Below are 22,433 nucleotides of genomic sequence, written 5' to 3'. Positions count from 1 at the left end.
CCAACAGGCTCTCCTTACTGCTTCCTTAATGCTTTTGGAGTAAACTGGCACAATTCTCGCTTGACTCTACCCGAGCAATTGTGTGTGCTGAAATGTCGTAGCTCATGCTAGGCTGGCCCCTGTGCTGTGAGCTTTGCTGGCTCTCTTCTCTTCCTTGGTTGGTTTCTGGTCTTTCTGAGGGGTGGCCGAGTAGGTTCAGTGTTACCAGCTCACCTTGATTCCTCCTCCGCAGAGGCCYCGAGGGACTGGACTGAGGGAGTGGCTCACCCCCGTGAAGCAAGCGGGGACGCTCTCCTGGGACACCAGCTTTCAGAGCTCTCTTTGCATGCCCAGGTTCACAGGGCCGATACCCTTATCAAGTAGGGGCAACCTTTGTGTCTCCAGAAGTTGAGCACAGATAGTGATATGTAATGGGAGGAGTGCAGCTATTTATTTGTAACCAAAATGCAATTCGCTGCTGTTTTAAGACCTATGTTTTTTTTTATTTCTATTTTTTTCAGGGAAAGTAAACAAATGGAGACTCCTCTGTCAGAGCCTGTCTTGTGCTTCCCAATTTCTGCATGGTGGCTTGCTGACTTTTTCCCATTGACTACTGCTAAGGTTTCCTGGAGAAAGTCTGCCTTGTGCCGGAGGAGRCTGATAAATGCGTTGCAAAAGCTAATCCTGAAGAATATGTATCCAATGAGTAGATATTTTTCTACGCAGTACCCTTGTATTTGGTACAGGAGTTCTGTTCATAGGGGCCCTACTTTTAAAAACAAGAGAGGGGAAAAAAACCAGTCTCTTTGGGGAAAGATTTTGGGTTGGAAGAAAGCTGGGGCATTCCTTGCCATTTTTGATGCAGTTCTGGTGTTCAGTGCTAAAAGCATTTATAAATTGATATTTAATTTATAAATGCTGTCTTGCACATGATGTGGTTTTGCAGGAAGTGAGAGGTCTTACGCTGGCAGTACCAGCTTGGATACRTTATGTGCTCCGAAGAGGAGATTGTCTGTAGACGTGCCAAATGCTGTTCAGGTGTCTGCCCAACAAGGCTGTTGCATTCTTTGCTGGGGAAGAAGCCTGAGGCTCTTTAGAGACATTTCAGCAGCTAGGCAACATTGTCTGTTTTTCTTTTTTTTGGCCCTCTACTCTAGATTGGTGTGCTTCACTACCAAAGAATTTTCCTAGGCCTACTATTAGGTCGAAGATGCCTCAGACGTGAGTGTGCTCACATATCCGAACTGTGCTCTTSAGATTTTGTAGTGATTTTTCTTTTTTGCTTTAAACTTTTACAATGTGCAGTGTCAGAGATGTATACTGTGTCCTATACTACACTGAAATGTTACGGATGAGAATATCTTTCTGACAAAGTATCTTCCCCTAGCCCTATTGTATTTAATTTCTAAGAATTATTTCCTAAGAGGATACCGCAGGAAGAGACAGAAGTTTATTTGCAAATGGCACAAACTAGCAAAAAATTTTTCATATATACACGCGCGCACACACACACACACACACACACATATATATGTATGTGTGTAAATAAAATATATATTTTTTAAAAGCTTTTAAAGCTTTTCTCTGCCCTTGTGTAGGTACTGTGGCCAGACTCAAGTGGAGACTGGAAAAGGGCTGTGAGATCAGGATTATGTCTGTTATTGGAATCTCCTGCTTAAAAGAGAAGTTTACAGTCATATTGGCTCTTGACCTTGCTGGGTGATAATGCTCAGTGTTGACTGAGGCTTATCTATGTTAGATCCTGCTTACGGGTAACAGCTTGTCCCCCAAAACAGCTTGTGAAGCTGCTGGACGTTGGGAAATTGAGCTGTGGTCTGCATGGCTACCTGCGAAGCAGGATGCCCCATTTGCTGCCAGTGCTTGCTGTGGTGTTTCTTATTTTTTTAAATCAGTCTCCTGGACTGCTGATGACTGTTAGAGTATATTCACATTACAGGGCCTAGGAAAAGAGGCTGATTTTTCTCCCCGACCTTTAAACCTAATTGTCACTAATCTGTACCCGTCTTGACCACAGCCAGCTGCAGATTAGTCACCCTTTAAATAGAAGTAATTCCATCTTTTTGCAGATATCCCAGTCCAACGGTTGCCATGTATTTGTTTAGATTTTCCACTTGCAATTTTCATAGGCTTTGGGGGGGGGGAGGAAGGAAGGAAAAAAAGCACTGTTATGTGGAGCTTGCAGTTTTTTAGACTTACTGTAATCTGTTGAATGTGCATATTACTGTGCAAGCTGGGAAAATATTTCCTCAACCACACACTTGTTTTCTCTTGGACATTTGTGTGCTGGAGTTGAGTCATTGTAAAAATCTTTTTCCTTGAACCAAGGGAGAGCAGTAACCCCAAGAGCTTTGGTGTACGGGCTTATATTTTCTGACTTCAGGCATGTGAACTTTTGGCCTCAAAGGAAAAACAGTTTTAAATTTGCTTTTTGGAATTCCACRTAACATAAAAGTGAATGCAGAGATCTTACTGATTTAACCCCCTGCTCCCCAAGCTATTTTGAGAAAATGAATATGCAATGTTGTGATTCATAGGAAAACGCTCCTCAAAGGACTCGTGCAGCTGGAGTTCTGTAATTGGAGAGTTGCTTGACTTGGAATATTTTGAGTGTTACTAAATTGAAGATGAGGTAATGGGGATTTTGCAACTGAGCACTAGATTTCAGTGTGAGTTAACTGCTAAGGCCCACTGGAGCAGTGCTCTGTGGGGTTGGGAGTGCTGCTGCCGTGCTCCCTGCTGCAATGTGGATGGTGCCCGGGATTCATGCTGAGGCCACGAAGGCGCTGTCGGCTCATGCAGAAGATGCTTTGGCCTGTGGGATGCTGCCCTTTCTGTGGCTGTACAACAGGCCTTTGTTAGCGAGGTGGAACAAAGTGCTTAGTGTAGTGTGGTGGCCAGCGTGGGTGTTTTAAATCCATGTATGGTTTAAAACTCGTTTATGACCGTAGCGCTGGTATGAGTCACATCTGTGAGATCATAGAAGCTGCAACGGTGCTGATCAAGACCTTCAGCCGAAGTGCAGGCAAACTGCTTTTCTTTTAGAAAAAAAACATTAGCACTAGTGAAACAAGCACTGCTGATAGCCCTGAGGACTGCAGCAGCAACAGAGCAGACTGTGGGAAGGCGGAGGGCCTCTGACCTCTCCATGGTGTCTGAACCACGGGCTGGCAGGGGCCACCTCTGCAGGCTAGGAGGAAAGTGGCAGTCAGGCTGCTACTGTGGCAGTTGSTGCATAAATGTCCATTGCAAACAGTATTTCATGGAGGGGAGTCAGCTGGTAGGTTCTGCAATGGAAATYTGGATCCTCCAGAACTGGAGGATCAGCAAAGTTGACCTGCTCTGGAGAGTCTTTTTAGATCATGAATTTTGTGGGGAAATCCACATGCATCTTCCAGACTTGGCTTGTGTTTTATGAAATATAAACAGAATGACTTCCCATGGGAAGAGTGYCTGAATGTTTCTCATCAGCTGTATGGCAAATGGACGTGAATGGTCTTTTCCTGGCCTGAGAATGCCTGTAATTGCATTTAGTCTGCTGTGCTGCCCTGCACTCCCTAATGAAACAAAATCCCCCGAGAGAAATTTCCATCCTCAGTTAAGGAAAGAGTCAGCCTGATAACCATCAAGGGCCATTGCAGTTCTTTGGTGAGATCTTCAAAAAGTGGTCTGCTGAAAGTCTTTCAATCCATTGGTCTTATTTGCAGACCAGGTAGAGTGTAAATTTGTGATCTGTCATTTACTGTCCGCATCTATTGCGTTGTCCAATCTTGTTTCCTTGTCCTTTTCTCCCTCACTCTTGCCTCAACGGTCCCTGCAATTTGCTCTAAAGGGCATTTTGCAGTGATTTAGTTGGTATAAATACAATTCCATGGCAATAGAGCCATTAACTTGGTTACCGCTACGTTAATCTTTCAGCACAATGGGAAAGTGAAATGAATAAATTAGCAGGAAGGCATTAAAGTTAAACTGGTCTCAGCTAAACCTCTAAAAGATATTGTAGGGAAAATAGGTCTTAATGTCTCAATGGGGTGAGACATGTATTACTGATGGTGCTGTGTGAAACAGGCTGCCATCTAGGAGAAGGTTTTTTCCAGTTTCTTTCTCTAGGAGGTGGTTTGGGGCAGTGAGTGGTGTTAAAGAAGTGTTTTGTGACAGTCCTGAGTACCTTAGGGAGATCACTGCAGAAATTTAATGGTCCCAAGATCTTCCACTCCAGGAAGATTGGAGGTGGTCATTAGTTTTCATTGTAGAGGCTGTTGGGCCACTGGTTGCCCATGGCTTAGACTGCCGGGTGCCTCGAACTGCTTTGAATCAACTCCTGTAGCTGTTTCAATGCTTCTTGGGGGGGAGAAACCCTGTTCTGGGGTGAAATTGTAGAGTTCTATGGCACTGAAATCTGTGCCCAGGCACATGTTGTGTTACTGTAGTTTTTGGTGAGAATGGACAAAGTATGGCCAGGAGGAAGGTTTCTATTGACTGGTGGATGTGAGAGAAAAGGGTCTGGTGGAGCATGCTGTGACCTCTGCAGTGGTAGGAATCCAGCAGCTCTTCCAGTTTTGGGTTGAAATTATGAGTTGGAGGTGAGAACCTGCTTCTGAAAGGGAGGGTGTATCAGCATAATCTTTCTGGRGAGTCCATTTTGATCTTTCCTTAAGAAAGTCAGTTAACATTTGATTTCTTGAATACTAAAACTTGAAACCAGCCAATGATACAATCATTTTCTTGGATGAGAAAGTAGTTCTGTGCGATACAAGTTGCCAAAGTTGGCTGCAATGCTAAAGTCAAATGCAGAGTCATTTATCATTAGTACAATCAGGTTGTTCTGCAATGCCAAGTTTTTAAAAAAWATATATTACTGACTTTTTCTCAATCTTTGGGTTAGGGCAATGATTTTACAGGTGCCTTTTTTGCTTTGTTGCTAATCTGTTGTAGCTAAGCCGAACTAAGCAGTGCTGTGCTAAGCTGAATGTTGGCTGCTGTATAGTCAAGGTGCAGAATCACAGAAGGGTCAAATGTGTGTACTTTTTGGCCATGGGAAGATACTCTTCATATTATTTGCAAGGTTAACGGATTGAGATAGTCTTTTGGTTACACAAATGCTAATGTGAGGAAGGGCCGCACAATTTCTGAGTTAAATGCATACACTGTTCTGAAACATCCGGTCAAAATAGTAACAATTGGCAGATTTGGACAGCAGAATGCTTTACAGCCATTTATACTGGGATTTTACATTGATTTCCTAACTGTCTGTTTCTGGAGATTTACTGCCTTTTCTAACAGAAAAGCAGGTGCATTTAAATGTATTTCAACATACATTTGTTTTCCTAGTAACTGCAACAATACCTGCCCTATTTTGCCTGTGCGTCCTACATCCTGTAATCCAAAGCGGCAGTGCAGAAATGTGAATGTACCTTGCTGTGAGTGTGAATTTGCTTCCCCTGTGGTACTGTACAGGTCAGGAAGGTAGGTCTCTGATTTAGGCCACTGTATTCTGTGGGGATGATGTTTTTCCATGATCACGTGCAGAACTGCCCTCTTTCTGTTCTGCCAGGGACTTGGGTTGGGTAATACGCGTGCAGCAAAGTTCCCGATTGAAAGCTTGCAAAATCTTTTTTTCCAAAGATGGAAAGGGATTCTTGCTGGGTGTGAAGCAAAACTACTGCCCACAAGTCACAAATGTTTGTGTGTCTAACCTTTTTACTGCAGAAGCAAGTAGGCTGTCATATAGCTGTGAACAGATACAGAAGACTTGCTCTTTCTGCCTCTTGCGTATGCTACTTGGCAGTCTGCTGCACTACGAACTTAGCTTGCCTCAGTCCTTTCTCAGCAAATCAGAGTGGAAATGTTTATCCTTTTTATCTTGCTGGGAAAACAGGAGGAAAGTTGTGAAGCTCATGATTTTGTTTACCCAGAAGCATGTGATTACTGAGCTGCCAGGCATGTATTTGRACTGGTTATGCTTGGTAGGGTGTCTACGGCAGGTAACATGCAAGGTACTTGACTCTGGTTGTACTTAGTCCTATTGCTACAACGCCCTTGAACTGTTGGGTTGTGCATTGTGGTATGGAAGTCCTTGAGCTACTTTGACACCACTGACATACCTATATCTCCAGACCAACATATTCATGAAAATTATCCCTTTCAGATCTACTGATAGTGGGTGTGCCCTGAGATGCAGGGTTTGCATCTACCTTCTCTTTGTGCTGTGGGTATGTAGTACTTGTTTGTGTACTGTTTTTTTCCTACCTGTTAGCATTTGGCTGGGAGATGCATCATTCCGCTCCTCTGGTGATCTGTCGTTCAGAAGGGTGTTTAATGTGTTCCAAATGACGAAGAGGTATAATACTCTTGCTTTTTTCACTTCTTAGCTTTGGGTGTGCTATGCCTACGTGTAATTAGTGAGATGTGTATTATGTGACTAAACTCCTTTGGCCTTGACTGCTTGTGTAGTAACTGCTTTATTCCCAAATAGCAAGACAAAATGCCGGGGAAGGCGAGCCCTTTATGGGCATGATCTTGGCCTAGTAGGTAGGGAGTGATGGCACGGAAGACAGTGCTGTCTTGTGACCACTGATTTTGTTGTGTTTCTTGTTTCATAGTTAATTAATAGCACTTGTCTCCAGCCTGTACTGTTTTTTTTTGTTTTTTTTCTTTTTCCCGTGCCGTTCTACAGCAGCTCAGGCTTGTCATTTTGATCCATGTCAGAGGAAATAATTTCAAAAACCAGGATTTTGCTTAAAACCTTAACCCAAAGAGGTGGTCATGGTACAGGTGACTAAAAATGACTTAAGTTTTTCTAGTTTCTGTCCTACTTGTGTGTCTGTGTTAAGTAATTGTCCTACAGATTTAGGAGAAATCACATCCACTTACAGACTGTCCACCCATGTGAGATGCTGGACCATAAACTGCAGAGAGATATGGTGTCAGGAGTATGAGCTGCAATGCTGACATTGACCCACGTAGAAGGCCAGGCCAATGTTAAGTCAYATTTCAGACTAGCAGTTGTGTCTAATACTGGCTGCCTGTGTGTGCCTGAGCTTATCACAGTTGCTGGAGATAACTGCAGCAGATATGAATTCCTTTATGACTCTGCACCGTTGGCTTTTACTACATGCAGTTTTGCCATTTGATTCCCTGAGCCTAGTTGATATGGTAGGTATAGGAAGAAGCAGCAGCCAACAGTATTTCAGGAAGTCTTGAAGGTGGATTGGAGCTGTGCAGTGCAGTTTTGGTTCCCTTCCTAGGCTCTTTCTGGAGTAGGTTGAGCTATGGAAGAAGATTAAAAGTTGACTTTCCGAAGAGATGAAACTATGAAGAAATGGTRTTTATCACTGTTGATGGAAAGAAATGCTGACCAGAGAAGTTGCACAAGTGTCTCAAAGTTGAAGCAAGTCAGTATTGCAGAGCTGCAAATGCCATCTGCGTTTTAATGTATTCACTTGTTCCTTTTTGGTTGGGAAGTTGCTTGCTGTCTTCTCCCCACCTGTATATTCCAAGGAAGCCTTTGCAATGGGACCTACCCAGGCAGACACTCACTGTTTAGTGCAGGCAGTCAGAAGCTGCAAAGTCTGAGCAGTGTCCTACCAGAATGTGGGGTGAAAACTTTATATATAAGCTGTTGTATATAAACTAGTGATATCTTGGAGATCAGAACTGTGGACCTTGTAGATGGAAAACACACCAGCTTTTTCAGCTTTTCCTCTGTACTCTGATGATTCTGAGCTCTTATGAAACAATGAGCTCTTACTGTAAAGTTCCTTTCAATAGTTAAAAATTGGGAGCATCTTACTCGACTGATACTCTCTCGACAATCTCATGCAAGRCTTGAGTATTCCTTCAGAACTAGAAAGCAGGTCATTAAATTGTGATTTACTACTCCTACACTATAGCATGTAGCTGATCCTATCAGACTGTGAAATATCAGGGTAAAAATCACAGTTTTATATTGAAGGCCTTTTTAAAAAACTCAAGCTGGAAAGTCAGCTTGTCAAGTTCTGTATGTTTAGATTTGTAGTGGTATTAAAGTAGTCTTAGCAGCTTCTCCAGTCAAGAAATCAGAAGTGATGCAAGTAATGCTTTGATAGTTAGATGATCTTCGAAGGTTTTTGCGAAGTAGGGCATTATGCAAATTGTGGTATGAGAGCTTTGCTGTACTTATTGGGTAGGAATAGGTTGAGCAATGATGCCAATCTTAAATTTTTATTACCTCATCCTACATACTGCAAAAGAAATAGTAATAAAAGCTAATTCTGCTCCATTTTGAGCAGCACTTTCTGGTAGCTTTAGCAAAATCTGTTCAGGAATTGGGAGCCATGCTTGCAGAGCAGGTTTGACAGCTCAAATAGGGACCTGGTCACACCATGATAAAGTCTATTTGTACTTTCAGAGTAAGAAATCTCCTTTTTGATGAAACTTACATATTTTTGGGAATAAGTCATCACAATTGACTCCATAGTTAATAGGAGTTTTTTTTTTCAGTGCCAGAACTTGGTCATGCTGTCCCTCAGAAAGGCTCTGCAGCCTGCTCCTAGGTAATTGCTACTCATTCAAGGTTTGCATGGAGTTGCCGTGAGTCTTGTATGCCTGTTGCCTGTAAAGTGATGAGTTGACTTTGCTCCGCTCATGAGCAAGTCTCAGTTGGGTTAGTGCGTAGCCATTTTTCACTAGAGGAGGTGAAGTAGACAAGTGTGTGTGYGCTTTGGAGTTTCCTTTATTTCAGGATAAAATTATTAGTTGGAGTGAGCTCTAACTTGGGGCAATACTGTCTATACTACTTGGTGTTGTCTGTGTCCATGTAGCTAAGTGAGGGTTTTGCATCTCTTAGCAATGTAGACCCTTGGCTCTATACCCCTTTAGGATATGTGCACCAGCAGGGCTCATACTGAGACACAGCAATGCTTTGAGGATCTCACTACTGTGCTTTGAGATGGAAAGAATAATGTTTGCTGTGTTCTGGGATCCAGGATGTTAATTTTTCCTCTTGCTCCACAGTCACTGGAGTCCAACTCTCCCTACTTTTAAACCCCTGTAGGTAGAAAACAAGTGCTTTTGTGTTGTCTAAAATTAGAACAAATACTCTCATGCTGTTATATAGCACTACTCCTTTCCAACTCTTGTTTAGCACTTATAGCTAATAACAGCTATAAAATTGTTAGCATTARGAGGGAGAGAATAATCTTATATCTCACTGTATATACAGTGAAYTGGCTAATCTGCGCTGTTAGATGTAGTTTTGCYTTGTGAGTTAGTWGAGTTGGATCTAATCTGCTTCAGTGAGCCTCTGGCTTGCTCAAAGGTCTGTGAGAGACTTGTTTTAAAAACCCCATGGTCACWTTGGGGTTCTGAGTGGAGAAAGACRCATCCTGCTCACTGGAGGCAGATTCTGTACAAGTGCCTTAATGCCATCCTGAGCTGAGGTTGAAGCCAGAGGAGTGGGTCAGGAGCACAATGGGAGATGGGCAAGGAGCCAGTTCTACCACTGTGGTAATGTTGGTGGTTATTCCTGTTGATCCGCTTGCTGACACGCACAGTGAAAGAGGCTATGCAAGGGCTATGTATAAGGTAATCATCTTCTGCATATGCCTAGGTACCATGCACAGTTATAGCTGTGAACCTCTGGAGGTGAATCCTGTGAATTAGCTTTTTATGAAGGAGCAGCAAAAACTCCCAGATACTTAGCAGCGTCCATCTCTGTGTGCATGTCCATGTTTAACCTCAGTTCTGCTTTCTGTGGCCTGCCCACGTGGTCTCCCATGTGTGCAGCGCTCAGATTATTGCAGAAAGTCAAGAATCAGAAAATCTGCCTGGATCATGTTATGCAATAGTTGAGCTGTTAGCAATGAATAAGCAGATTCACTTAAACACAAGAGCTTCTGAAGGGCACCTCTTACTTTTCTGCGTGAGGACAGACAGAGAAAATTGCTTGATTGTTGGCTCGGAGCTCAGTCAGGTGCTTGTCTGGTGGGTGGTGATTGATAGGAATTGGTTTTTCCCATGCAAATTTTCATTTGAAGGTAGCTTAAAGAACAATGTCTTGTGCAGAAACAGTTTTCTTGGGTGGAAGAGCAGGACTGTTTTATGTGATTTAAATCAGCTTAACTCAGTCACATTGGAGACCTTTGTTTTCTGTGTAAGAGGAAACATTTTAGCAGTTTTCTCTAAGTGAAAAGYATTCCCTCCTGAGAAAATGTCAGTGCATGCTGAATCACAAGGAGGATGACTTCTGAGATGAAAACCAGTACTTGATTTAATTTGGAGTAAACAAATGCAACTGCACTGTGCTAACTGTGTTAAATTTAACTTGTGGTGCTGCCAAAGTTTACCTGTAAGTAGCTAAAAGGTACCGCGAGCTTTGCTTTTCTACAAGGGCCCTTGATGCTGTATCTGCACATTGACTTGGATGTGGTKTTTGGTTAAATATGTTCTCCAAAGCAGAGTCAGAGCTGAGCAGATAAGAAAAGTCTTTAGAATTCTGAAATTCTTAAAAATTTAAAAGTTGTGGCCAACTATCACACCTATATTTTAATGAATTTATTGAGATGTCACACTGGTGAACTGAAGAAAACACTGCTTACTGTGAGAGCTGAGGGGCAGTGAAGAGCTGTACAGCAAGATGATGWGTGGCTCTTGTACAGGCTGCTGTTGAGATGGGGGGAGGTTATTAGTGTGCTAGACCTGTACTAATAAAACTTGAAGATAGGAAGATGGGAAAGACTACTGGTATAGAGGGGAATCAGAAACTTAGAGGGAGAGACTTGGCATTGCAAYGTAAGTATCAGCAAGACATCTGCCCAAATGGAGCACCTTAAAAATCCAGGTAGGGATGAATTATTACCTTCAGGAAATACTGTGCCTGAGGGTACTGTAGTTTAGGAGCAAAAAGCTGAGAAAAGACATCTAGGGTAAAGCAACAGAAAACTGGAGCTTTCAAAACCAGTTGGAAATAAGTTGATATTTTTTGTGGTTTGTCTTTCTTTCTTTCTTTCTTCATTTTTTTTTTCATTGGTGTACTCTTCAGAAAATGTTTCAAATAACTGGCTTGAATGTCTTTAAAAAAGCACTTGGGTACCTAAGGAGGACAAGTGCCATGTTCTTTGATAGCTCTTTTACTCTGAGTTGCTTTGCCACCTGCGTGAAGTGGGCTGTCCTTGCTTATACCCACTTAGACAAATTGTCTGTGGCTGATGCAAACTTTTTGTAAAATGCTAGACCTAAGCAGTTGTGTAAGGAGGCTTTCACCTGTCCTGCCACTAAACCTAGTGGTTTTATTTGTTGTTGTCTCRCTTGTTCTTGTGTATGTGTTCGTCAAAAGTACACTGGATGATGTGCAGGTAGTGTGTGAATCGGCATCTTCCAAGAGTAGTGATTCTTTCAGTGGAAGTCTTGTAATGCCTTGTGGTAACCTCTTGATGTTACACGTTTTAAATTGCTGAAAAAATTCTGTTGAATTATAACATTATCTAATGCCTCTATCCACAAGAATTGAAGTTAAGAATGACAAACTTTTGTCATTGGGGACATTCCTTAGTAAGAATTATGCTGCTAGRCTTGGGGGAAAATGGAGGAGCCATTAGTAAGTGGATCAGAGAATTGGTAAGGTTGGAAGGGACCTCTGGAGATCATCTAGTCCAACCCCCCTGCTCTAGCAGGATCACCTAGAGCATGTTAGACAGGGTTGCATCCAGGCAGCCTTTGAAGATCTCCAGAGAAGGAGACTCCACAGCCTCTTCGGGCAACCTGTTCCAGTGCTCTGTCACTCTCATAGGGAAGAAATTGCCCCTCACATTCAGGCGGAACTTCCTGTGGTTCAATTTCTGCCCATTGCCCCTTGTCCTGTCACATGGGACAACTAAAAAGAGTTTGTCCCCATCCCCTGGACACCCTCCCTTCAGGGACTTATACACACTGATAAGATCCCCCTCCTCAGGCTTTTCTTCAGGCTAAACAGACCCAGTTCTCAAAGCTATTCCTCAAAGGATATGCTCCAGTCCTCTCATCATCTTTGTAGCCCTACACTGGACTCTTTCCAGTAGCTCCGTGTCTCTCTTGTCCTGGGGAGCCCACAACTGGAGGCAGTACTCGAGATGAGGCCTCCCCAAGGGCTGAGTAGAGGGACAGGATCACCTCCCTCGACCTGCTGGCAACACTCTTCCTAATGCATCCAAGGAAACCATTGGCCTTGCTGGCCACAAGGGCACATTGCTGGCTCATGGTCAGCTTGTCATCGACCAGCACTCCCAGGTCCTTCTCTGCAGAGGTGCTTTCCAGCAGGTCAGCCCCCAGCTTGTACTGGTGCCTAGGGTTGTTTTTGCCTAGGTGCAGGACTCTGCAGTTGCCCTTGTTGAACCTCAGGAGGTTCGTCTCCACCCAGCTCTCCAGCCTGTCCAGGTCTCTCTGAATGGCAGCACAGCCCTCAGGTGTATCAGCCACTCCTCCCAGCTTGTGTATCATCAGCAAACTTGCTGAGGAGGCACTCTGTCCCTTTGTCCAGGTATAAATTTCAAAAATAAATTTCAGCAAATTCCTGTGATTCTTCAGTTTGATGAGCAACTGCTTAGTAATGCATTTTGCTGAACTGCTAGCAAAATTGTTCTCACTGTTGTCTGAAATCTATCCAATTCCAGCGTGTCTTAATGGCAGGAAAAAAATCTAGCCAGGAAAGATCCTATTTTGCAATGTGCTGTTTAAGTGTAGGATGGTAAGTAGTCTGTGGGTTGAAGTTCTTGTAGTGGATGGGACAAATGCAAGTTTGGGGTGGACCGGAAACACTTGCAGACCCAGAGTGTCACAGTGGCAGATGCACTCCCTCTTTCTGGAAAGGGGTAAGCAACAAAGAGGGAGAGACAGCGTTCGAGTGTATCTGCTGGGGTGATGGTAAGCATTTAGGATGTTTTGTAGAGCTATTTTAGGCTTTCATAAATGCAGTAGTGGATGTGGAGGTATTTATCTTTGTGCCCAACTGCCTTTTAAATGACGAGTTCCAGAGACTAGATTTTTTAAAAAAGTGATTTTTTTTTTAAGATGCTTCTGAAGACATTATGCTAAGTTGTGTTTTAAGAAGTGACTGTTGGTTGGTATGTGACTGTTCCCCAGCTTTCATGCTCTGAAAAGACAAAGCATCTCTACTAGGGCAAGAAGCCAGCTTTCAACCAGTGCAGCACCTGCTGAAACCTTCACTGGCAGTCAGCATGGAACCTGCTAGTCTCATGGGAATTGGGCCCTCTTGAGAATGAGAAGCAGGCAAGGGGAAAGAGGGAAATTGATAATAAAGATAAATAATTGTTTTAGCTTTGCTGAAGCTACAAGCCCAGGAAGGGCTTGAATACTCTAAGCATTCAAGGCCAGAAATACCCTTTTGTGAAAGGGAGGGTTGCATTTATCAGTGATGTTTGAAGGGTGGTTGCTTTGAACCAATCTGCTATGTCTGTACCCTTGTTTGTTTCAGACTAGGAGAATTGGAGTATGGGACAGGGATGCCTGTTATATTTTTGTTGAGGATTTGTTGACTTTGGCCTCTTAGCCTGAAGTCTTGGAATGCTGCTGTAAGCAGTGGGGTAGCTGTGGATTAAGTCTGCTGCAGAGTAGATTGAACAAAGAGCCTGAACTGTGAATAACAGTATCAAGAATGGTTTATATTAAACCATTAAACCAAAAAGACTTGTCTTTTTGTAGCTGCTTTGTAAATTGGTCATRAAGAGTTGGGTGAAGCAGTGCCAGCAACCCACCTCTGAGTTGAAATGGATGATTTTTTGGGGAATTTAGCCCAAGAAAAACATCCAGCTCTCTTTACTGATCCAAGGAAACCTACTGAAGTAAGTAGCGATGCTGTCAGTAGTCAAGGTATTATAACTGCAGCAGAGGAATTATGCTGTACTCATTTGCCTTACAAATGGAGACCTTTGCATGCAAGATCTAATTGAACTGTTATACAAAAGACCGTGATTGAAAAGAGAGGATATAAAAAGCTACAAAATACTAGATCCTAGAAGTGGAATAGTAGGGAGAGAAAGAAAAGCAGCAGCAATGCAAATGAGAGGAGAAATACCAATGGTGTGTAGTTGAGTAATTCTATTCTTGGGGCAATGTGAGAGCTAAGCAGCAGCGTATGAAGCTCACCAGTGTAAGCATTGAGGGAGTTGATGCAAGGGAACAAGCCACACAGCTCAATCCAAATGCTTTACCCGTTCCTTATTTTTCCTGCTTGAGACACTTTTCTAGCTTTTATGGCTTAAATGTGCATATTGCATTCTTGGGATGTTTTACTGCAGGCCCTTGCTACCCAGGAAGGTGTACCTGCAGCAGTAAGCGATGGGTATTCAGGAGCAGAAGTGAAGATYTGGGGCAGAGTGAATCCAGAGGGATTTATGCTTCCTTTTCCTCTGTTCCTGTGCAGGACACAGGCTGAAATGGCCCACACATGTCGCGGAACCATCAACCTGTCAACGGCTCAYATCGATACGGAGGACTCTTGTAACATTGTGCTTTCCAGTGGGGGAAGGACATACCACTTAAAGGCAAACTCGGAAGTGGAGAGGCAACGATGGGTCACAGCCCTGGAGCTGGCCAAAGCCAAAGCTATCCGCATGAGGAACAACCAGTCAGGTAGAGTGCGTGTTAGAATGCAAACATGGAATTGGATCCTTTTAAGAACTTGGTTGTAAATCARCTCTTCTGTGCTTGTTTAATTGTGCAGAAATCTTAGATGTTATTTCATACACAATTAAAAAGAGGTGATAGTTCCCCTGAACCACAGAGGGTTTTCAACCATACTGTGTGCCTCAAATGTCTTGTCCTCTGGTCATGCAGCATTAAGCCAGTCTTTTTAAAGCCCTGGTAATGATGATAAATTGCATTTGYGGAGAGTTGATAGAAATGAACTTATGATACTTCTGCTGGAAAGTAGGACATCCATGACTTTCTCCTGGAGAATCTGAATGGGTTGCTGTGGATAGGGAATACTGCAGGGAACACTAAGCACAGTTCTSAGTAGTGCTCTGGGGAGCACCAGCCAGTTCATGATGTGATGCAAGAGCTTTTCTTACACATTTGTGGTTTGGTAGTTGTAACATGTAATCCCTTGATGGATGAAATTTGAATTTAGCTCAGTTCTTTTTCTCAGTGCATCTTTCCTGTTTTTTTCTCCCTCTACACACACTAAAATGGGATGGGATATTCATTAGTCTGTTTTGGGCAACAGCATTGTGTAAAGCTGTCAAAGGCACGTGCACATTATGCAGTTCCTCRTTTTTACTGCTTCTTTATGAAATGAATGGAATAGGTGCTGAACAAACAGCATATTTTAGAACTCTATGAATTTTTGTAACTCTGAGATTTAATATTAGTTTTTCTGCCACAAATAAGGATGTCTTCAAGTCACAGAAAACAAAAATAATAAATAATATATTAAAAAGCCAGCCATCCCTTCTGCCCTAGAATAAAACTGCTCTCAGAACTTATCTTGACTTCTGGAAATTGGACTTTATGCAAGGGAAGAGGTGTGGGGAACATATGATCCTTACAGCATTCTGCTTAAAAATGAAAACACAGCTTTTAAAATACTTGGCATTTTATGAACACGGATGTGGGAAGGTGAGACTGAAAGGTCACACACAGCAAGACATTTAYTGCACAGCTTTACAGCTTGGGGCTGCTTTGGTTCAGTGCTCATATAACATGTAGCAGGATATTGCTCTTCTGATCTAGATGTGGGGCTTTGGGGCACCTGTAAATGCTGCCCTGTAGTATCAGCTACAGAAAATTTACATATGTAAGTAAAGTGTTCCTGAAACTTAGCTTTCAGAATTGCCACCAAAGGAGGCTGCAGTTGGGTCAGTGCATCAGTGAAAACCTCTCATTTTCCTTGGCGAACTATTATAATCCTGCACCAAAACCAAAGCAGATTGTGGTGTGCTTGATGCAACTGCTGTGTGCAGATCTCCTCCTGAGCAGTAATCTAGGCTGTGTGAATGGGGATCACTTTTTAATGCTGCTGGTTTATCAAAATGCACAAAGTTAAAATAAAAAAGTTGACCATGCTTTTGGAAGGCAATGCTTTAATGGTTTTTTGTCTCTGTATCAGTGGGACTGATATCAGTGGGACTTCTGATGCTGAGTGCCAGGGGTGTAGTGATGGCAATCTGTGCTTAACATAATGCTTTAAAGATAGCAGCAGAATGCCGTACCAAAAACAGTTGATTTGCAGGAAAATGATCCCYTGATCCCTAAGTAATGTGATTTTGATTTTTTTGTATAATTAGGTATCCCACAAGTTCATATAGAAGTTGACTAGTACATGAACAACTTATTCATTTCCCGTAATTATTTAAATACACTGTGTTCCATGGTGCTAATATTCACAGATTTAATGATACTGTGTTATGAACCCTCTGGCCTTTGACATGGCAGTTCTAKAGTGTATGCAAATAGTAATGGGGAATAAAACTGAGAAGTAGAAGATGGCAAATTTCTAGRCACATTTAGTTTGCTTGGCAAAGCATGGTGTTCTGCCAGGACACAGATGCAGTGAACTTGCTATGAGTGTGGCAGGGTTGGCATTTGTGTGAACCTTGCTTTTTCCAGAGACGAAAACCAAGTCCTTTAACTAGCTGGTATTTGAAAATGATCTTATGTGCAGGAGAAATGAGTTTGCTGCTAGASTTTTTCCTACATCAGTGCATTGGCATTCACCTTTTTAGAATATTGGAATGTGGAGATTGCATAACACATTGGTTATGKGAAGGCATGCGTAAAGCAAAGAACGGACAGCCTGCTACTGAGTTGCAGTTCAGTACTTAGCTTCTAGAAGATGTYAGGGATGTTGCCTTCAGAACTGTATGCGATCATTTTGATTTGTCTTTGCATTAAAATGTCGAACGTAGAGACTAAATGTCTTAAGGCTTTGGACATGCTGAATTTCTAATTTCAGTAAGCTCAGGCCATAGCTTCAGGATATGAAGAGCTGGGCACCAGTGCTGCTGGTAGTACTCTCAGCTGCTTGCTTCCATTCCTGTGCTGTCTCTTTGTTGTGCTGACCCAACTCTTTGTGAGGCAGGGCTGTGAACCAGGCCAGGGAACTGATCTGGATTAAATTACCTCCTGTTTTGCCAGACTTTTCTGATCTGACCGAGGGGATAGGAACTCTGTAAATAAGCACTGAATCCTTGTGCTGCAAAATCAGAACTGAGGACTTCTGTGAATTACTTTCAACTAACTGATGCCATATTGTCCCAACCTAGAGACCTTTTAATGAAGGTAATGAATGTGTGTTAGGTTTGACTATCTTGCCTAAATTGAAATATAGAGACAGAATGCAGGGAAGTATAAATCCTGGGCCTCAGGCAGAGCCACGAGGTGAGTATTTACAAGTGGAGAGATGAGGTTATGGAGATCTGCTTGAGTGAGAAGTCAGCTGAGCTGATTCCTGAGTGATCCCCAATGCTACATGTTTCCCAGGACTGTTCTGCAGAACCCATGTTGATGCATCAGGGCTGTCTTGGCCAGTGGGTTAGAAGGGCAGGTTGTAGCTATGTGGCTGCATGCAGCCAAGGTGAGAGCACTGGTAGCTCTGTGGGGCCAGAAGACTGTCGGAGCAGTGCAGCTTGCCTTTCTGGTAAGGATGGAGGATTCATGGGGCCAGTCATGAGGAGTGAACTTCTAGCAGAACTAGCTGGCCTGGCTGGGGTAATATCCACTGAAGCATGAGTGATCGCAGAATTGCTGAGGTTGGAAGTGGTGTCTGGAGATCGTCTGGTCCAACATCTGTGCATGGAGCAGGATCAACTAGAGCTGCTTGCTCAGCATCTTTTCCAGCTGGGTTTAGCATGTCTGCAAAGATGGAGGTTCCACAACCTCTTGGGGCGATCTGTTCCAGTGTTTGTTTGTTTGAGGGGAGGGTGGTCAAACAAACATAAGAGGATTTTTTTTTTTTTTTTAATTTAAGTAGAATTTCCTGTATTTCAATTTGTGTCTGTTTCCTCTTGTCTGGTCCCTGGGCACAACTGAGAAGTCTGGCTCTGTCATCTTTGCTCCTTGTCAGGTGTTTATGCACATTGATATGATACCCCTGAGCCTTCTCTTTCCCAGGTGAAAGTCCTGGCTGTCTCAGTCTCCCCTTTTCATGCCTGATGCTCCAGTCCCTTAATGATCTCTTAACCTGGCAGTCTCTGTTGTGGAGCAACTTTTCAGACAGTGATTGTATTGTTACTARCAGGTCTCTCTCAATGTGGGGAAATACCTCCAGGGGAGGAAAGAGGGGTGGTTCCCACTCCCTGACAATTATTCCTCGAGGATAAACAAGCGGGGTGCGCGCGCGCGCGCGTGTGTGTGTGTGTTATTTTTTCTTATTTTTTAGATGAGGGTGGTAGGTTTCATTTATTTGGACTATAATTCTGCTTTAGGATGAGTAACGGTAAATACATATGTAATTGCTTGGCAAACAGGAGTCCTTAGTCCCTGGATTGCAAACAACCAGCCTGCAGTTCCTGGCAGTTTGAGGGAGCTTTCTGTTTTAGGRCTAGGGTTGCATTGACTGTTGTTCCCAGGGCTTCCAAGCCTGGGAAACTCTGAGAAGCCAAGGTTCTTTGGAGTCCGCCTTTCGTTGTGTTCAGAAAGGATCAATGTATTGACRTGAAACTGATTACAAAAAAGCCCCTTCCTCCCAGAAGAAAAAAAAAAGAGAGGGGAAAAAAAAAACCCTTGACTTGTTTTCTTGAAATATCCTAAAGATGAGCCACATTTCAGCTGCTACTGAAAATCAAAACTCTAGCCCAGTACTCAGACATGGTGCTTAATTTCTGTTTTGTTTCGTAGCAATGAGCGTAACATGCAGCTTGATGCTCAAGAGGATTTCTGAGTATCTACCTCCAGTGGTTAGCAGGCTGGTTGAGGAGCAATCTGCAGCCCTTGGGTGGTTCTCTTAATTACTCATGTTGTGCAAACAAGGCTTTGTTACAGGCGTCCTGTTGTTCTAGGGGCTTGGAGCACGTTTCCTTCACCACTCACTGTCAGCTTGGGTTTAATAGATACATTTATTGCTCAACCATAGGAGCATCACACATGGCCTGAGTGTAATCTAGGTTTTTCCATGTATTTTTATATCTCTCCAGATAAGTGGTCTCTTACTACTTTCCAAGTTCCCAGGAGGCACAGAATGGTTGGAACAAACAGTATATAACTACTTAATAAACAGATRCAATGTCTGCTGCAGCTTGTGTAACTGGTACTGTAACTTTTATAGGTCAGGGTTACAGTGAGTACTTTTAAGAAATAGTGAAACCAATACCCAAGCAGAGTATGAGGTCGGTGGTTTTGCTGTTTCTGCTCGTTTGTAATTGAAGGAGGTTTTGATTTCTGCTGTCTGTTGTGAAGCAAAGACCATTTTGGTAACAAGTTGTGAGTTGGGACAGTTGCACATTAATATTCGAGGATATTACATGAGAGAGCTTGGTYTGTTATCCTGTTTTGCTGATGAGAAACTGGTAGGTGTTCATAAAGCTGCCTAGTGTCACCTACTAATACCCAGAGGATTAGTGGCAGAAAGTGAGAGTAGAGCTGAGCTGCTGTCTTATCTACTCTGCTCTTAGTGTAGCGCTTGATTCCCTTCATGTATGACATAACGTTACAGCAGAAGGGTAATAAACTCTACTGAATGGCTCTGCTGTAGCCCTCTGTTCTCAAAAATCTGGATTTTTTATTTGCAGTTGCATTTACAAAGCGTTGCCCAAGTCCTAGTACATTTGATTCACTTAAGTGGTGCTCAGTTCAGCCGTTGGGTGGAAATGGCAAGAACAGCTTTATATCCCTCTGTGCTTGATTTGGCCCTTTGTGAATGACTGTTTATCTGTTCTGAAAATAGCAGATTTGTAATCGCCCTCTGTTTGTATTACTGTAAGCTCTCAAATAATTCCAGCCTTTTCTGTTTACCATATTGTACTCATATCACTCCTTGCATTTTTGTCAGCTTATGCGTTAGCYTGTCAGTAGCTCGAGTCCTTGCACGGAGCGTCAGCCTTCAGCAGGGTGGTGAGACGCGCTGGAGAGGCTTGCACCCTTTGTGGCGGYGTGTGTTGTGCCTTTTCCTCCTCCATGGGTATTCTTTCTCCTGCTCAGACTGAGCTTGCATGGCTGAATAGGATATATTGGAAGACTTCCGTAACTTTTGAAGGCCAGGTGCCATGTATAGTAGAAATGCTTTTTTGTGTGCATCATAGGCTTGCTTCTCCCTGCGGATGTGGCTGCAATCCACAAGGATGCAAAGCTAGAATATTTGAYGGAGATAGCATGCAGTAACTGATGGAGTAAAAATATCCTTTTGTTTTAGGGCAGTATGGTCAGATACAGAAGTTAATTAGGTGAAACTGAATGCTGAGTATTTGAGAATTAATCCTGTGGCTATATGAGTCACGGTATTTGGAAAAGCTCGTAAAGGAAGGGTGAGAATGTTTCATTTTTGGTGCTTTAAACACCRTAGATTGTGCTGGAAAACACTGAGGAATGAACTTCTGCTTGGTGATGGATTAGAAAGGTAAGGGAGTAAGTGACTTTTCTGGTTCCCTTCCTCTGTGGTCTGTGAGAGGAGAGAGTGAAATCCACTGCTGCACATCTGAACAGGAGCATGATGTGGAGGGATTGCAWCACCGGCAGAGCATGTGCAGATTTTAGGCTGACCAAATGCATTTTTCTTTCTGCAGAATACTAAAAATCATAGAATCAGTAAGGTTGGAAGSGGCCTCTGGAGATCATCTAGTCCAACCCCCCTGCTCTAGCAGGGTCACCTAGAGCATGTTAGACAGGGTTGCATCCAGGCAGCCTTTGAAGATTGCCAGAGAAGGAGACTCCACAGCCTCTTCGGGCAAACTGTTCCAGTGCTCTGTCACTCTCACAGGGAAGAAATTCCTCCTCACATTCAGGCGGAACTTCCTGTGGTTCAGTTTCTGCCCGTTACCTCTTGTCCTGTCACATGGGACAACTGAAAAGAGTTTGTGCCCATCCCCTTGACACCCTCCCTTCAGGGACTTATACACACTGATAAGATCCCCCCTCAGGCTTTTCTTCTCCAGGCTAAACAGGCCCAGCTCTCACAGCCATTCCTCACAGGGCAGATGCTCCAGCCCTCTCATCATCTTTGTAGCCCTATACTGGACTCTTTCCAGTAGCTCCCTGTCTCTCTTGTCCTGGGGAGCCTCACAACTGGAGGCAGTACTCGAGATGAGGCCTCCCAAAGGGCCGAGTAGAGGGGCAGGATCACCTCCCTCGACCTGCTGGCAACACGCTTCCTAATGCATCCAAGGAGACCATTGGCCTTCCTGGCCACAAGGGCACATTGCTGGCTCATGGTCAGCTTGTCATCGACCAGCACTCCCAGGTCCTTCTCTGCAGAGSTGCTTTCCCGCAGGTCAGCCCCCAGCTTGTACTGGTGCCTAGGGTTGTTTCTGCCTAGGTGCAGGACTCTGCAGTTGCCCTTGTTGAACCTCAGGAGCTTCCTCTCTGCCCAGCTCTCCAGCCTGTCCAGGTCTCTCTGAATGGCAGCACAGCCCTCAGGTGTGTCAGCCACTCCTCCCAGCTTGTGTATCACCATCAAACTTGTTGAGGAGGCACTCTGTCCCTTTGTCCAGGTCATTGATGAAGTTGAACAGGATGGGACCCAGTACTGAGCCCTGGCGGACTCCACTAGCCACAGGCCTCCAACTAGACTCTGCACCACTGATGACAACCCTCTGATCTCTGCCATTCAGCAAGTTCTCAATCCACCTCACTGTCCACTCGTCTCACTCAGGAGTTGGCTAGATAGATCAGTGTTTGCATCTATACCAAAATTGGCTTGTCTGACTAACCTCTCCCAAAGGTATYTAATGCCTAATGCTGTGGCTTAGGAGCTGTGAGCACAGAAGCAAAGTTGGGAATTGGAAGAAAAAGAACGAAACTGAAAATTAAATTTTGTTCCATGTGTAGCTGCGATGCCTGCCACGCGGAAAAACTGTGGTTCTTTTCACAACCTCTCCCAACGTTTTCAGCAGAGCTAAAAGGTAAGAAGGAGGCACTAAGGTTAACCAGATTAATAAAACCTCCTCCACAAAGGGAGTATGAGAATCTGGAAAAATAACCGCTGCACATATGGAAGATAGTAAATGTTGTGGAAAAGTAGGGAACAATTACTCATAGCAAGAACAAAGGAAATTATCAAGTTGTAGTATTAAAATAAGCAAGAATAATTCATATATCATATAACAAAAAAATTAAATGGCGCAACTCACTGTGGGAAGCCAGAATACTCAAAGAGATTGGATGGATTTGTGCGCAATTTAGTCGTTGAAGGATATTAACTAATTTTCTGTATATGAGATGCAGCCCAGGAGATCCTTAAACAGCATACTACTAGAAGCTAGAGAGTATACCCAGAAATAAATGAGTTCATGTGCCCTGTTTTATCTATTTTC

General features: G+C 43.4%; 1 protein-coding gene across 1 annotated transcript in view; it reads left to right on the top strand.

The window, feature by feature from the left end:
- OSBP2 (oxysterol binding protein 2) overlaps nt 1–22,433 on the top strand; it is a 157,486-nt gene that overhangs the window by 21,996 nt on the left and 113,057 nt on the right. Inside the window, exon 3 of the mRNA XM_085311662.1 lies at nt 14,393–14,601. Within this exon, the coding sequence (XP_085167788.1) occupies nt 14,393–14,601 (209 nt within the window). The remainder of the gene's footprint in view (nt 1–14,392; nt 14,602–22,433) is intronic.

Source organism: Rhea americana, unplaced genomic scaffold (assembly GCF_003343005.1).
Source record: "Rhea americana isolate MKP2758 unplaced genomic scaffold, rheAme1 scaffold_347, whole genome shotgun sequence".
Classification (NCBI taxonomy): Eukaryota; Metazoa; Chordata; class Aves; order Rheiformes; family Rheidae; genus Rhea; species Rhea americana.
The sequence above is the reverse complement of the archived record's forward strand: the minus strand, read 5'-3'. Positions and strand labels throughout refer to the sequence as shown.